This window comes from Heterodontus francisci, chromosome 7 (genome assembly GCF_036365525.1).
Source record: "Heterodontus francisci isolate sHetFra1 chromosome 7, sHetFra1.hap1, whole genome shotgun sequence".
NCBI lineage: Eukaryota > Metazoa > Chordata > Chondrichthyes > Heterodontiformes > Heterodontidae > Heterodontus > Heterodontus francisci.
In genome coordinates this window covers 99335654-99353180 of record NC_090377.1, presented here as the reverse complement: position 1 = coordinate 99353180, position 17527 = coordinate 99335654, and the positions used below count along the sequence as shown (strand labels likewise).

The 17527-nt window shown below is 41.0% G+C and overlaps 1 protein-coding gene across 12 annotated transcripts in view; it reads left to right on the top strand.

The window, feature by feature from the left end:
• Window positions 1–4599: 4599 nt before the first annotated feature.
• satb2 (SATB homeobox 2) overlaps window positions 4600–17527 on the top strand; it is a 299511-nt gene continuing 286583 nt past the window's right edge. For 5 of the 12 annotated variants that reach the window (XM_068035713.1, XM_068035710.1, XM_068035714.1 and 2 more), the window contains exons 1-3: window positions 7697–7913; window positions 8693–8929; window positions 13355–13531. In XM_068035713.1, coding sequence (XP_067891814.1) covers window positions 8752–8929; window positions 13355–13531 — 355 coding nt within the window. In that variant the 5' untranslated portion in view covers window positions 7697–7913; window positions 8693–8751. The other 7 variants (XM_068035703.1, XM_068035709.1, XM_068035705.1 and 4 more) reach the window with 7 other exon arrangements.

Below are 17527 nucleotides of genomic sequence, written 5' to 3'. Positions count from 1 at the left end.
AGACAGATAATATAGACAGAAATACAGAGTCAGACAGATGATAGATACAGACAGGTGATAGATAGATAGATAGATAGATAGATAGATAGATAGATAGCAAGCAGAACAATACTTGTGCCCATCAATGAACGAGAGAAGGGTGACTCGGAGAAGCTTCTTTCTCTATTTATGGTTAAGTACTTGTGTTTTGTTTTGACATTCGACAGATGTGCTGCTTCCGCTAAGAGTGTGGGTTTAGGCCTCAATTATAGTATGACGGGTTTTGTTGTGGTATGATAGCAATTAAAGGGACAGTGCCCATTCTCTGCACGCCGCACAACTCCGAGTACCAAACTCGACACAAACCTTTATCACCCTCTCCAATATACATACAGTTCAGTACTTAATATTCTAATCCCGCACTTTTGGAAACTAGTCAATGAAAGTGATAAGAAACCATTCGCACTGTTCATAATTTATTGTCACAGCAGAATAAAATTGTTGCGAAAATGTCTGCAAATAATTTTAATGACTTTAAAGGAACGTATTATTATAATTCATTTTAATTATTCTATATGTAACACACAAATGCACTACGTTAATAGACTACATGTTTGTCACTAATTATGTGACTACTGAATAGTTTTGCATTGAATGAAGCGCTCAGTCCATGAAGATCGTGTTTTAACATTGATGCAGGTAAGTAGTTTAATTTCATGTAACTTTTTAGTGATATTGTGTGGTTTTGGAAAACATGCCTTAAAGTATGTTATTTGTTGCAAGATATGATTTCAAAGTATCTTCACTTAAAAATATTTTACAACTTTAGCCAGGTTGGCCGACTGATCACCCAAACTTGTGAAAGCCACGCACGATATTTTATGCACGCCTTTTCAGACTGGTGTATTTGTTATGTTGAATTGAATGATTTAAAGTAAAACAATGGCAACATAACTGTTTCCCTTTTGTGATTCGTGAGTTAAATGTTTCTGACATTACTATTAAGGTGATGTATTCACTGCATGATCCACTAGATGGCGGTCTGAGCACCGGTTCGTCAGTAAAATGAGATCGAATTGTACAACTGTAAGAATTACAGCATCCTAACATTGCACCAGCCATTTCAAGAGCTGTTCAGAAGGAGGATGATTAAGCCCGGTTTGGGGTCCGGGGGGTGGGGTGGGGGGTGGGGGGAGGTCTTTGGGGGCGGGGGGGGGGGGGGCGGAGGGGGGGCGGTGTGTATAGGTGGGGGAGTTCACAGACTTGAATACCGACTACATAGATTTCTATTAATTCTACTAATTTCAATTATACTTTGTACAGTCTGTATTGAAAGTGTTACAGGCGTTAATTATAATACAGGTCCAGGGAGGGAACACTGAGGATGCAGAATTATTTATTACATGCTTTAAAAAGACCAGCATTATCTTGTATTGAGCAAAACACCCTGAGTTAAAATAATCTTTTAAACATTATTAATTTCCACAAGTGTTCTCCAGTCGGATTTATGCTGGCGAATTTGCCTTTGCTACATTACATAAACAGCTGAAGTAAAAGATGATAAAGTCCGCGTTAAAGTACATTTACAGTTATTTAGTATCTGTTTGGAAGCAACCGAATTAAAGTTCAAATGCATGAGGAAGGGGCATTTAATTCTGATTCGCATTCTACCAAAAACATGCAAAAGTGTGGGCTAAACACATGTAGTGGGAGCTGAAGCGTGCGGTGCCCTGATCGCCCTGATAGTTTGACCGTGTCTCTGCACGTTTTGTGGCTTGTGTCGGAGTTTGTTATGACAGGTCCAGTAGACACAGCCAAGGCCACCGACTGAGATGAAAAAAGCAACTTTTTGCACGGACAGAAGTGAAACTTGTCATACAATACTTTAAGATAAACTTAGTGGCGTGTCACGAAGTTGCAATGAATGGGGTTCAATCGCCGTGTACTTATTGTCATCTCACCCAAGGGCACCAGCACACGGTGTATGGGGGCAAATTTTTCATTCCTTAAAATAAGTGAAAACTTATTTCTGGAAGCATTTACAATCACTTCATAAAAATACCTGATTTATTAGCTTCCTGAGCTAGAAGCTAGGCACCGTGTTCCGCAGAGTGTGCCCCCGTGCATTCTAAAATAGATATTAAATAAACTGGTCACAGTGTGAGCTTAGCACATTTTAATGCAAAAGTTAATAAATAATCTTTATAGGCCATTTCTGGAGTTTTAAGCTCTCTGCATGACCGCCTATTTAATTAAGCGTATTATTCGTTACAGTATTAACAAAATTCAACGGAACCTGTTGATCTGAGAGCTTTCACGGTGCATTAAGCGATAGTCAGTGTGACTTAAAACACGAAGCCTAGACGTTCTTTCAGGTGTCTTATTTTAATCGATCCCAAAGTATTGTGCTTTTTTGAAAAATGTCATTTATTTCTCTTGCTTTTTTAACTTTATCAAGTAACCCAACTAAAACCCGAATATTGGCAGCTAAAATCGGATGCTACAGAAGTGACATTTAAATTCAAAAATAATGTCGGGGTGTAGATTTCTGATACATCGGTGAAGTTTGTAGAGGTTATTAGCGTGGCTAGTATTCACGCATATACAAATACAAATCATACATAGGTAGATTTATGTATACCACATGCATTGATATATCCGTGCAGATATTTATACATGTGGATGTATACTTACAGGAATTTAAGCAGACATATATATATATATATATATATATATATGACATACGCGTCTAATATTTTATGCCTTTAAGCCAAGCAATATGTTGAGAACGGTCTGTCCGTTCTGAATGTATTGCTTTGTTAGAAACCAAAATGTTTCGATTTTGCCCCTTATATATTATGTGGACACTATTCCAGACAGTCATACACTTAACAACAAGTGCTGAGTTTCGGACCTTCCTGATGGAAACAAGTTGAGAACAGAAACACATTAGCTGAGAGTGAATTTATAGCAAATTGCAAAACCCCGTTTTGCACTAAATGACACGTTTTCACTGGCGATTCATGGCTCAAACCAGGACAGCGAATTTCCTGCTGAGAATCTTAAAAATAAAACATAGCAAAAGTCTTCGAGTGACCTCTGGTCCCCTCCATTTTTTTTTTACGTTTTACCAGTTTGATATTAAATGTCACAGAGGGAAAAAAATAACAAAATCTAAACTTCATAAACACAAAATCACATCCAGATTCATTATTCAAACTTTTATTGTTAAAATGTCAACGATAAATGAATATCAACATATATTTAACATTTAATACATCTTTTAAAATGCGTGCGATGAAACGAAACAGAAAGGAGATTCCAAATATTGACCGCAACATTTAAAGAAAAACATAAGGCCGATTTCACAGGCCCATTGATTCTGCTAAAACGCGCATTTGAGTGATTTGGGAATTGTAAACACTTGTTACATGCAGTTTCCCAGAATAAGGTATCCTACATTCAACCAACTTCAGTCGTGACAATCTGTTCACTGCCCGCATCTCCTCTCTGCAGTCATTCTGGGCACACAGATACATCATTTAATTCTGAATTCATGAAACCGACCTTAAACTTGCAAGCTGTCCTTAAAGAAAATCTTGCAGCTCTTTTGCGCATGTGACAACCGACAGAATATAATCCTACGTTCATGGATTTTTAAAATATGTTTTCTCTACTACTTCGACTTCCTCAAAAGGTTCTAACATCATTTAAGCTTCAGTGAGACCTTGTCGCCAGCAGTGTGGAAAGACCTGCATATTAAAGACTTTTTATTCTACTGAAAATGAATAGCAACGGGGACACTTTCTTGGGATACCTTCTTGGCCGTTGAAAGAATTGTTTGTAGACCTTTAGCGATACTCTTGAGAATTGCTAAGTATATGTGGAAAACTGAAGCGTTTTCTAACCAACTATAGTGCTATTGCCATTTTATGGCCAGTTTCATTAAGTCAAAGTATAATTTGAATGATTACAATAAAACATTTATTTTTTAACAGAAAATTCTGGAGTATTTACATACAAAAACACGAGGCGGCGGGTGTACTTTAATCTGTTGCAAATTCAGGCCTGTATAAGGTGAGAGTGGGCAAATTGTCAAATGAAGCGACCTTTACAACTTCTGAAAGGGAACCTGCCGCTCGGATCGTTTTACTTTTTCATCGTTGCCCCTCTTCTATGAAACATATATTTTTAGTATCAGTTAGGTCTGTCACAGAATGCTGGTCATGTTGTCTAAAAAACAGTCCACCCCTAAGCGACGCACTCGCATGGATTCAAACCCGCCTGTGAGTGATGCAGTTAAATGTAGGTATAATCCCAGCAATCTCTCAAACGTCTCCCCCTAATTTAGTGAACTGCATCTTTATTTATGACAGCCTTACGTGAGAAATAAATATATTTTATTTACACCATCGTCCCTTCCGATTTGATCGTGGTTTGCAACAGATTAATTTCTGAAATTGTTAATTTTTTTCAGGAGGGGGGAGTGGGAAAAACACCCAATCGAGACAGATTACTGTTTTTTTTAAAACTTCGTTGCTTCAGACAATGGCAAATAAGAGAGAGATCTGTTCATTTTGTCTTACATAACACAGCCCAATTATAGGAAGAAGCGGTGGTACTTTGCCGGGCTGAGGCTACCACCGGCTCAATGAAAAATGATTCCAACTTTCTATTACAATACATCTTCGGGCTTGTCAGTTTCAGGGGACGTTTTTTCTGGATCATCAACCTTCCGCCACTTAAAAAAAAAACTTCTGTAATTAATTGTCGCACTATGAAGTCAACCGTCATATTTTATGCATTAAATAGTTAATGCGTGATACCACACTGAAGGTAAACACTCAGACTTGCACCGCCGCTTTATATAAAGAAAGATTGTGTCGGGAAATGCAAATGACTTTGAGCTTCAATTGGAAACTACCCAATGTGTCGGCAGATGCGATCCGATGGGCATTAAACTGCAGATCTATAAATAAAACCAATTATAATGCAATGAATATCGACCCGGACCCTATTGAACGCAAACACGCGTATCATTCTGGCGATAGATACTATCAGGCTATTGATGTGTGGTTTCTGAGCGTTGTACTTACTGACTCTTCAGCGTCTGCGGCCGGGTCACTTCACAACAACTCTCCAGGACTGTTTGACGTTAATTTTGGAAGATCCCGGGTTGCTTCCAAGTTCTATTTCTCGACCTCGTCCTGATTTTGTTCCAGTCGAATCACCTCTCCCGAAGGGTAATATTTGTTCTTTCTGCTTGTGTTTTTTTCCCCATCCAAATCCCGATTGGCCCTACTTTATTTTATTTTCGAGGTGATGAAGGCGATTGACATGCGAATGGGTGGTCAGGGCAGGCCAGAGCGAGCAGGAATTTCGAGTTGTGCGATCCGGTTACGCTTTGCTGCTAGTGTATGGCACAGTGGCGCCACCGTACGGGCGGCTCTCCCTCCTTGAATTTAAGGAGGATTTGTGTTAAAGGGCTGGAGAGGAAGGAAGCATTCTTCATAACCTTTTATTGCTTAAAAATGCAACGCAGCAGGCTCAAATATCAAAATAACAAGGGCCACTCGTTTCTAAAAATCTTTAATTTAGCTACTGGGGGAGGAAATATTGTGCTGCAATCTCTTAATAGACATTTTGCATCATTACATAAAAGCAGCTATAGTGTTACTGTTTGCAGATGAACCAAAGTTAATAGATAACACATTTTGTCGGGTTTCTTTCCGTATTCAGAGTCATGGTGGTGCAAAAGAATGTGGCTGGATGCTTGAGAACCCTACTCCTGTAGCTGGTTGTATGTTCAGGGAGGCAGAGAATCTGTCTTGTGGGTTCGGAGACTGAGTTAAAATAACTATATTGATTTTTTTCTTTGGCATTTAAAATAATGGAAATTAGTGTGGGGTAAAATCCAGCTTTTACACCAAAGTTAATTTTGAAGCTAGATGGTTAGTTTAACCCTTTGAGTCGTGACTAACACTTATTTGTGTTCAGATAAGGAGTTAAATGATGTGGTAATCGGAAATCACAGTACTTTTTAACTAGGATTCCAATCGGTTTTATAATGCACTTTGCTTTCTGAAATGGAGCAGTTGGTTTTAAATGGTTTACGAACCACCTTAAACAGCGCTCTGACTGTGACCAGCACAAGCGAGGAACAAAATAAATGCCAGCAAGTTTCTGTCATTTGATCACAGCGAGTGCTAGCGTCGTGTTGATAGATTTGCTCAGACACAAATTGCACAATTTGTGATGCAGGGACCCTGGTAATCAATGTTCAAGAGAGCAAACATGTTAAGAAATATGCTCTCTGCTTTCTCTCCGGAGGATTGCGTTGAAGAACAGGGGACTAGCTGGCCGGTGTCAGAGCGAGAAAGCTAGGGCGAAAGAGGGATAAGAGTCACTTCACTCCCACTTTCCCAGCAACTGAGCTTCCCGAACGGTTTGCAAAGCTCGGAAACTACGGGCGCGCTCCTTACCCAGTCTAGCCCCCTTCTATATATAGACGCACACAGGACTCATCGGCATTTCTAAGCATTCGGGTTCAATAGACAAAAGAAACGGAGAGAGTGGCAGGGACAACAAAAAAAACTGTTGACTTTATTAAATATTCAACACAGGCTCCTTGACAAATTTACGTTCGCTCTCATAAATTATTAAAAGCCGAAAGCATCTGTCTATCAAGAATGCAGTTTATTATTAACTAATCTTACATGACAGTGCACTTGTTTTATTTATACAGCGCCTCTGTGAAAAATAAAAAGCAGAACAGGACTATGCGTTTGATTGTTCATTAACGCCCAGGGGAGAAACTGTGTGTGATAAACGCATCTCCCTTTTACAGGAACTTCTATGTGTGTACAATATATATTTATATAGTATAGTACGCTGGGTTTGTAAGGAGCGTGTGCTCCCGCATATATATATATATATAATATGCATCTCTGTGAGTCTGTATGGCTGCATGTGTGTATTTGTAGCTGTGTAAGTGCACATGTGTATCTCAGTCTTGACTGCATATGTGTGTCTGTATGTGTGTGTTTGTATAAGTGTGTATAATGTTTGCTGTGTTGCGTGCATCTATTCAGGGAGTTCAGCCAGCCATCTAATGATCTGATCATGTGGTATTATTATCTGTAATAAATGCGAACCGTCTTACAGTAATCAAGCTGATTAAAAATTCTTGCGCGCCAAGGACGGGAAGGGGTGGAGGGGGGTGTTCTCCTGTGTTATTTCTTTAATCAAACTGAGCGCCGCCGTCCGAGCGACCCACAGCAACAGCAAGCCTCTGCTGCCCCTCTCCCTCCTCCCTCCTTCACCTTGGGGGCTCGATCACTCTCACCGTTGAGTGCAAAAATAAGTCTCTCCCGGACCAGGAACGGAAGCGAGCAGTGATATGGAGAAAGGAGGACAACCCCGAGGAGTGCTGATGAGTCAACGCAACTAATAATTTCTCTCATTCTGTCGCTGTCAGTCCCAACGTTTCGACCGTGGAGAGATATGATCAAAGTGACACAGGCTATCCATCCCCTTCCTTCTGCATTGGATCGGCAGCTCCCCTGAAAGTTTTTTTTTAAATATATGGAATCTTCGAAGTGATTGCTTTCAATTTGTTTATTTTTTTTATAAAATAGTGTTTTATTATTATTAATTTGTGACGAGGAGTGACCGCTTGAAGGAAAAGCCTCTGGAGTTGAGTGTATGTGAGTTCCACTTACTTTCGCCCCCCCCCCCCCCACCCCCTCCTCCATCCCCCACCCCCACTGCGAGATCGGACAGGAGCCGTCATCACCACAGCGGGAGATACAGAGAGGATCTAAGTCGGTGACTACAGATCCAGCTTGTTAAACTTCCAGACCTGGATCCCCTGCTTCTCACACATGGACAGAGTCATATTTCAGCGCATCCAGCTTACAAGCACATCCTAGATAGTAAGTCACAGGGACACACGGGGAGAAATTATTTTAAAACTGCAGGGGGGAGAGAGAGAGAGAGACACCGCCGCGTCTCCAGCAAACGAGACACCTAAAAAAAACAGTTGTTAGAAGTTGGATTTGAACCAAGGGAGATAGTGACAGAAACATTAGATATGGTTACGATGTCATACTAAATCATTTTACTATTTCCGAGCGTGCTACGTTTTGATGCATTTAAACGGCGGTAATCCCCCAAGTCTTGCAGAAAAAAGTGCTCTTGTCAGAGTTAAAATGTCAAACAGCTGTTTGAAGCGTTATGAAGTGACAAGTTCGTTTAAGTGAAAGCTTTAATATAATGCATTTTGATGCCAAAATGTTCGTTTCTCGGAGCCCATTAAAAGGATTTAACGTTTGCTTAAGTTGACAAAGTCTTAATTTTCAGAGACACATTTACAGTAAACTGAAATCATTAGCTGCAGATTTTCTAAAATATTAGTTTTTCAGAACGGTATTGGGTCGGATGAGTGGATATATAATTCTAAGGTAGGTTTAGATATGTCTATGTGTGAGACAGTACCTTCAATACAGCCTGCACTTTTACTAGAACTGTTGTTCTTAAGAATCAAATCGACTTTATTTGAAGGTTACACTTAATAAGATACACGTCTCTGTGCGTGTGTGATCTGTCGAAATGCATCCGCAGATACTTGATTTTTGAGGTCGAGCAAGTTCGTGTACTATGATCATAACAAACTTCACACATATTCTGTTCTTCTGACTGTCTTTCTTCATAGGTCTATGCACTCTCCACGGTGATCTGCATTCGGGAGCTCTCACAAACTGGTGGCAGAGAATGGAAATGAGAAGTGCGAGCCCCCGTCCCTACCCCCGAGACAGCCCAGAAAGAAAGAACAGCAGTCCCGAGGCGCAAGGTCCACCTCCCGGTAAGAAGGCCAGGCTGGAGCCGAATGGTAGCCCGACAGACGGAGGCAGAGGGAGATCCAATGGCTCCCCAGTCAAGGCGCTGGGAGGTAGGATGCAGCAGTCTGCGAACTGACAGCAGGGCCACATTCACACTGGGTGTCAGGGTTCATGTTGATTAAACTTTCTGTGTGCTTGGTGTAGGATTACAGGAAGAAGCTCGGCAGATTTCCAGCTCATTGATGCCCTGCCCAGCATGAGCAGCACCTATCAGCCCCCTTGTCACTATTCAGTTGAAAAGGCAAGGCTTTTACCAGAGGGGGAACTTAATGGGCTCTTTGCCACTTGAGTGGTTTCCCCACTGCCACCAACAGGTTCATGTCCGAGCTGTTTTGTTTCGTCTTTTTGATTTAAAAAAAAACTTATCACAAATGATTCGTTTAAAGTCGGTCCTCACGTTGAGAGAGAGAGAGAGACCGAGTGCAGGACTTGAAAAAGAACTTTAGTATTTGAATGGTGGTGGGAGGGAATAATCTATAGGTATTTGCACGGGAAAAGTAGCATGCACACCACGCTTTCAACAACTTCCCAAGTATGGAGATGTCGTCAATGACCAGTTCAAAACAGAAACAAATTGCAGCTCGACAGAGTTCGATTTAAGCCCACCAGTAAATTTAGGAGCTTTACTTAATGCCGATATTAGTTGCACTATTTAGAAATTGTGATGTTAATGTCTTGTTATCAGAATTTGTTTGCTAGTTCTTATTTGGTCAGTATCCGTTAAAACAGGTTATTTAAAACATCTCAGTTCCTCAGGGGTTATAGAAGATGAGTTGGAACTGAACTAAGGAAACAGCATTGACCCGCTCTCCAACCACGTTGCCCATGACTGCTGTATGTTGTGTAAAATGTCCAACTGATTTCTATTATACCCTAATATATTTAGTACTGGTGATCGCCTGTGTGAACATTGTTTATTTATTGGGTATAATAGTTTTTGATAGGGATTTCACTTTCTAGATTTAGGAAGAGTTGAAAAGCAGGATTATTGAACCCAGTATAACAAAAACAAAAAAATGCTGGAAATATTCAGCAGGTCTGGCAGCATCTGTGGAGAGAGAAGCAGAGTTACCGTTTCAGGTCAGTGACCTTTCATCAGAACCCTCCACACCTCCATCAGAATCTCTCTACACCTCCATCCCCCACCAGGACGGTCTGAAGGCTCTCCGCTTCTTCCTTGAACAGAGACCCAACTAGTCCCCATCCACCACCACCCTCCTCCGCCTGGCTGAACTTGTTCTCACATTGAACAACTTCTCCTTCAACTCCACTCACTTCCTTCAAGTAAAAGGTGTTGCTATGAGTTCTAGTTATGCCTGCCTTTTTGTGGGATATGTCGAACATTCCTTGTTCCAGTCCAACTCAGGCCCCCTCCCCCAACTCTTTTTCTGGTACATTGATGACTGTATCGGTGCCATTTCCTGCTCCCGCCCCGAACTGAAAAACTTTATCAACGTTGCTTCCAATTTCCACCCTTCTCTCACCTTTACATGGTCCAACGCCCCTTCCTTGACTTCTCTGTCTCCATTTCTGGGGATAGGTTATCTACTCATATTCGTTATAAGCTCACTGACTTTCACAGCTACCTCGACTACACTTTTTCACACCCTGCCTCCTGTAAGGACTCCATTCCATTTTCCCAGTTTCTCTGTCTTCGACACATCTGCTCTGATGCTGCAACCTTCCACAACAGCAGAGTTCTGATGAAAGGTCACTGACCTGAAACATTAACTCTACTTCTCTCTCCACAGTTGCTGCCAGACCTGCTGAGTATTTCCAGCAAAGTTTTTTTTTGTTTTTATTTCAGATTTCCAGTTTCTGCAGTATTTTGCTTTTATTCAACCCAGTAGTTTGGGCCATTAATAGTTATATTTGCTTAGTAAAACCAGATCGACAACACAATGTCACCTGCTAAATAAAAAGTTAATATTGGTTTTGTCAATCCTGTTCACTGAATAATTGATACCACCTTATGCAAAACTCAAAATGCTGTAATTGTTCTCAAGTACGACATAAGGACTATGTACTCTTCTATTCGCTGCATGAGCTCCGTCTGGTTTTGAAAGCTGCCCAATAGATTGCGGATGTAAGTGTAATATTGTTCTTTGTGAATGTCACCAAGGAAATAACTAATCTCCCATTTGCATAGGTTGTTATTGGGGTGTTTATTTGTTAACATTTCCTTTACATTTCAACATGTCCCTGATACTGCAGGTCAGTGTACTGTTTTGAGATATTTAGATATCTGTCCTCACAGTGTTGTAGTCTTAGTTTAACCATAGCCCCTGTCAGAAGTCTGAACAAGTGAGATGTTGATTTGCTCCCACAATAGTGACAGGTTCAGGTGATAGGTTATTATAGCAACTAAAACATTACAATCTTGTTACTCTAATTAACATTACTCCAGTTTAAAAAAAAATTAAAATGTATATGGAGTTTATTTCCTAAAAAAAAATCAAATGGATTTGAAGGGAAGAAAGTTAGTTTCCAAGTGACAACTTAATAATCATATTTGGTAAAGGCAAGGTGTCAAAGTTAATAAAGACTACTGGATAAAGAAGCTGTTACATTTGATGACTGCATTATTCAGGTTTTTGAACTGACAAACTTGAAGTGAACATATTGACACGACTGTACTGTGCTGCAGTTGTGGGTATGCCTTATTGATTGTCGTTGCACTTGTTGAGAGGACGTGCAAGCGGTTTTTTGCATTGTAAAATGTTATGGATATAAAAAAAAAAGAACTTGCAAAATAAAAGTCATAAATATTCACGAGGAAGAAAGTGCATGTAAAACCGAGATTCAGTAATCAAACCCCATTTGTCACAAGAACATGGTTCACATGCACAGGTCAATTTACGCTATAATATGACACAAAGTGTAAAATATGTTAACCTATCAAAGGTGGGGGGTTAACAATTAACAAATCGCTAAGGTTCTGTAATCAAATTTTAGTTTTGCAAACTGTAAAGCTACAGGAAAATATGGTTTAAATATAGGTTTATATTCATAATCTTTTTAAATAAAACTTATAGTGGAACCTACTTACAGAGGGCATTTATCATCTTCTAACTGACAATAGTTCCTTGCTCCTTCTCCAGTGCCCCATAAGAATATATAAAAACCAAAGACTGAGGAAAGGTATTTTGGTCCATTCCCTTCTAGCATATTCACTCTCCGATCAAGGCATCTGTTTGTATTTTGTATCTTAATCAAGACTGCAATTTACAGAATGGGCCTATTGAATACTCTTTGTAAATTTATTGGCTGAGGATAAATTATTAGATGAGTACATTCCACAAACTTACCAGTGAGTTTTCAGCATTGGATATTCTTGCCTTCTGTGATCATTTTTGCGTAGGAATGTACAGACTGGCCTGACTAGTATCAGTACAGACTGGCCTGACTAGTATCACCTATTGCCTTTCAGTCAGATTGCCCCTATTTGTTTTTTGCATCTGGCATCTTAACTGAGTCGGTGTTTAGAGACCACTATCACCAACAGGGCCCCTTAAAATCAGACTGACAAAGAACTACAATCAACTTTAAAATTCATTTGTTCCTTTCATTTTATTCCCTTTGGTAATTTTTTGCACATTGCTTTCTGAATAATGAGTAACCGTTAAATAATTTGTGCATGTAAGTTTAATGGGCCTGACACCTGAGAAAGAGCCGAATTAACATTGGTAGGGTTACTGTTAGTAACTCAGGTTACGATGGCTTTCATATCTTGATTCAGCTTCTTCTATGTACCACTAAACTCAATAATGCTGCAAGCCAATACCTCCCCCCATCTACCTGCCCAACTCCATCGGTCAAAAGAAAAAAAGTTTTAATAATCAAGTGACAGGAATAAAGTTATTTTGAATGAGAATATTTTGCAATGCTTTCATTAAAAAAAAATGAAGTTGGAAATACTTTTTTTTAAAAAAAGTCTGATCTCTTCCTGCTAGGAGAATGATAATTCTTCCTGTTTAAACTTTTGGGAAGTGTAACATGAGTTTTTTTTTGCAGTTGAATCACGCAGCGAAAGTTTTCTGTTTGCTCAGAGGCCTTTGCAAATCAATGTCTGTCCTAATCAATCTTTGCAAATGAATGTCTCATGCATCTAACGTACTTGCTGTGTATATTGTCAAAGTTTCAGAGGCAATTAAACAAGTATTTTTTGGTCGTACAATAACTAAAACCTCGTTCAGGCAATCTCCCCAGTGACTTTTAGAGCTTGTCACGGGCATGGGAAGGGACAGTGGCAGTAGTGCATAGAGCTGTGGTATACAATACAGACAGTCTCTGAGTTCTGAAATCTGGTCTGTTTACCAAAACCAACGGTGTACAACTAGTATTAACAAACAAGTCAACGAGGAAAAGCTACGTGCTGTCAAACAGCATTACGGGTGATTGGGCTGTGATCAGGTCTGACTGTTTTCGAAACAAAAGTCCGTGTAATATTTGGATTTTCTTTCGCCCTCATTCAGGATCAACTCTGCCAGTGTTTTGTGTGGTGGAGCAGTCGGACAATCCTGTAGAATGCGAAGGGAAAGAAGAGCATGCCGAATTTGTGCTGATCCGTAAAGACGTGCTATTCAATCAGCTCATCGAGACAGCCCTTTTATCCCTTGGATATTCCCACAGTTCTGCAGCACAGGCTCAAGGTAGGATCCATTTGATTTGGCCACTGTATTTGTGTTCTGATTGGGAGAAAACAATCATTAAATCTAACATCAGAAAGTTGCTGTGGAGTTGAAGGCAAAAAACAGCGTATCTACGGGTTGCATAGTCGGTTTTCCTTGCGATGTAAAAATGTCTTAGCAATGAGAGGTTGGTCACTATTTCTGTGAAGTGTAACCTCACAATGGTAACATCCCACAGAATTCATATCAATAGGACCTCAAGTGGTTTGGGGATGACACAGTATTGTAATCATTACAATATTATTATGTCGTATGGCATCAGAAATCATCTGTTAGTAATTTTATGTGGAAGAATTCCTAATTTTACACATTTTGGTTGGGAAATAAATGTGCAGTATCGCGAACAGCAAGATATCATGACATTTGACTGAGGTGTTGTAATTTCCCAAAAGTTGTGACATTATGCAATTTGTTTTAATGATGGCACATGGACAGGAAGATGCTGTGATATGCCCCAACCATGTAATGAATCATGTTTTTGAAATACTTGGAGAGTACTTTCTGAGAGGAAAAAAAAATCCCAAGTGTTATGGTACTGCTGAGCATGTCAGACTGTTTGCAGAAATTATTTCATTCCACCAACTCAGGAATGCATGTACCCCAAAATTGTAGCATTGTGGTCTTCAGTTATAGTTTAAATGAGGCTTGAATTCAGAGTTAGAACCTGACCCTAACACAAGAGCAAAGCTTTGCTTTGGAGTCAGTTTGGGCCTTAAAAACCAATATACACAGCACAAGTTTAGGAGCAGTGTGGAGCCAAAAATAGGCTTTGTGTCAATAGTATAAACATATCTAAGATGTATTGATTTATTTGCATTTTGTTTTTTTTAGCAGCTGACTGAAAATCAAATTTTCTGATTCATTGTTATCAGGTCTTAACTACCATTAGTGTAAGAGTTTAACATTTAGAATTCATTGAAATACATTAAGATGGGATTGCGGGTGTCAGTCTACATACAGAAAGACATGCTTTGTTCCTTCACTGGTTTGTTTGAACTGGGCTGGACTGTGTGTGGGATCAATCCATGTACAATTTGTGCATTTTGATACTGATACAGACAATGCTATGCTGCTCATGGCAATGTATATTAATAGATTGGTTTAAAAAAATCCTCAAAACAGTATCAAAAAAGTTGTAATTGGGGACCTGAAGACCATCAAAGGATTTCAATGTACCTTGTCCCTAATACAGCATGTAATCATTATAACCAGAATAAGATTCAAGGTGGTCCAGCAACTCCAGTTGTGGTATTTGGGGTGACCCTTTTGCCTGGTCCTACTGCCTTACTCTCACAAAAGCACTGAACTGCTATTCTAAGGGCCCGGGTTCGAATTCCAGGCTTGGCTCCCACTCTGATTCTTTTCATCTCAATGAGAGTTTTTGAGCTTTCATCTGAGTTTCCAGGTGGAGTTTTCATCTGGTGTCAGGTCAGAATGATGGGAGGAAAACTCATATATGGTCAGTCCCAGGCTGCAGGAGCACATCTTCAATGGGCGCTGACACTGGCCATGTCAAAATCCATACCCTTACTGTCAACAAAAACAGCTTGCATTCATGTAGATGATTTAATGAGGTAAAATGTCCTAAAGCTCTGCAAGGGAACATAATCAGAGAAAAAAATTAACACTGAGCCAAAGAATGAAACATTAGGACAAGTGATCAAAAGCTTGGTCAAAGAGGTAACCTTACCTCCTGGATGAGCCAAGAAACTGGGCAGTATCAAGCAACAGTGGAGACAAATGGGGGAAAAATTCCCAATGTGGACTGTGGCCCCTATGTTATGTGAATGAGATCCACTATTAAGGTTGGGTCCCAAAAAGAATCAATCCATTTCTAATCCCATGCCAATCCATCCCACATATTGAAAGCATATCTGTTTGTGGAATATCATAAGGAGGAATCAGGTGGTGGTGGTCATATGGATTGGGGTTGCCTGACAGGGGACCCTGTGCACAGGTTTGGTCTGGGGATTGGATCTACTTGGGGCCTCTGACTTACTTGGGTTGCCTAGCCCTAACTCAGCCCCTGACTTTGCCAATATTGGGGAAAGGTCCAACCGTGCAGAACAGGAGCATGTTAGGTCGAGAGCTCAGCCTGTTGGGCCTAACCAATGCTTCCAGCAGGGTTCGGTCATGGGAATTGGAGCCACTCAGGGTCCCTGGCTCGCTCACACAGCTTGCACAGCCCTAATGCCACCCCTGCAAATAGGGTTAAAAACACTCGATGGGCTGAATTTTACTGGCCCCTGGACACCGCGGGTCGTGGCGCGGGGTCTGGTAAAATGCTATGGGGGAGAGGTCAGCCTCAACTCGTGAAGTCAAGAAGTGACCGCCGCATATTACCAGCGGCGGGGGGGGGGGGGGGTGGGGGCCTTGGTTCAACCCCCCGCCGTCAGGTGGCGGGCTCTTCATCTCCATATTAAAATGAGCCCTAATGACATTTAAATTTACTTACCTGCAGGTCCCATTTTACGGCCGATTTTACGGCCTCCATTCGGCCTTCACGTGCCTTCGGAACTCTGTATGGAGTTCCGGGTGACAACCTGGTGGGGAGGGGGGAGGAATAACATTTTCAGGGTGGGAGGGGTGGAGGAGCAGGGGAAGCACTTTTGTTTGGATGTGGGGATGGTGGGAAGGGGGTGAAGGGCAAAAGATTGAAGGTAGGGGGGAAAGTTCCGGTGTTTGAAAAATCCAATTTGGGCAATGCAATGACTGTTGGAGGGTTGGGAGGGGCCTCCATCATAAATTTTTTTATTTAATAAAGTCTAACACTGATACCTCTTTAAATATTAAAATTTTGCCAAAGGGCTCAGAGCCCTTTAAAAATGGCGCCGGCGCCTGCGCAGTGGCGCCGGACGCCATTGCCGGGGACGCGAAGGCCGCCCCCTCTACGTCATCGAGGGCGGCTGCTCTGCCCCCTCTCTTTAAATGAGCCCCCGCACATAATATTGTGGGGGCTCAGGGATGGCACATCCACGCAGGATGCACACCGTTGTTCAGAGTGCGCCATCGCAAACTGCGGCGCACTCATAAAAATCAGCCCTATTTGTGGAACTGGGAATTGGAATAACAAATATATGGGAATGATTCTAAGATTCTGAAATCTGGTTAGATTACAGCCTCAAACCTCCTCCTGATACCTGCCAGATGATATATTAGCCTCGGGAAAGTGGTGTAGTGCTGAACCAGCTTTATTAGGTTATCTTTTGGATCTTATATCATGTGGTAATTTTCCAACTTTGTGTTGTCGGGGGGCGGTGGGGGAGGGGGGAGAACCTTTCCTGACAGCAGCAGGTCAGGCATCTAGGCGTGTACTTCATGTTTTCCCCAATGTCAAATTAATGGTTGGAGAATTGTATTTCGTGTGTGCTGAAATTCCCAGTATGCACAGTCTGTAAGGTCCCTCACCTATCCTCCTTTAAGTACTTTTTTTCAGTGTGAACTGCTCTGTCTAAGTGAGAGGATAGGCAGAGCCCAGTTGCAGAGTCCTACAGCTGCAGCTCTGTAACCACAAGTAGTGATTCCACATGATTGACACAGATCATCTATTGGCAAGACAAAAACCATTGTCTTCTGCATCTGCCACAAACTCTATACCCTTGCCACTGACTCTATCTCCCCTTCCTGGCTGCTGTCTAAGGCTGAATCAAACTGTTTACAATCTCAGTAATCGACTCAACCCAGAATTGAGCTTCCAATCTCATATCCTCTCCATCACAAAGACTTGTCTACATCCACCTCAGCCTATCTGCCATTGAAACCCACATCCATGCCTTGGTTACCTCCAAACTTGATTATTTTAATATTTTCAACTTGCCCAAAATTCTGCTGCATGTATCCTCTCCAACACCAAATCCTGCTCACTCATCACTCCTATTCTTGCTGACCTATACTGGTACCTGATACCCAGACACCTCAGATTTAAACCTTTAATTCTCCTATTTATATCACTTTGTG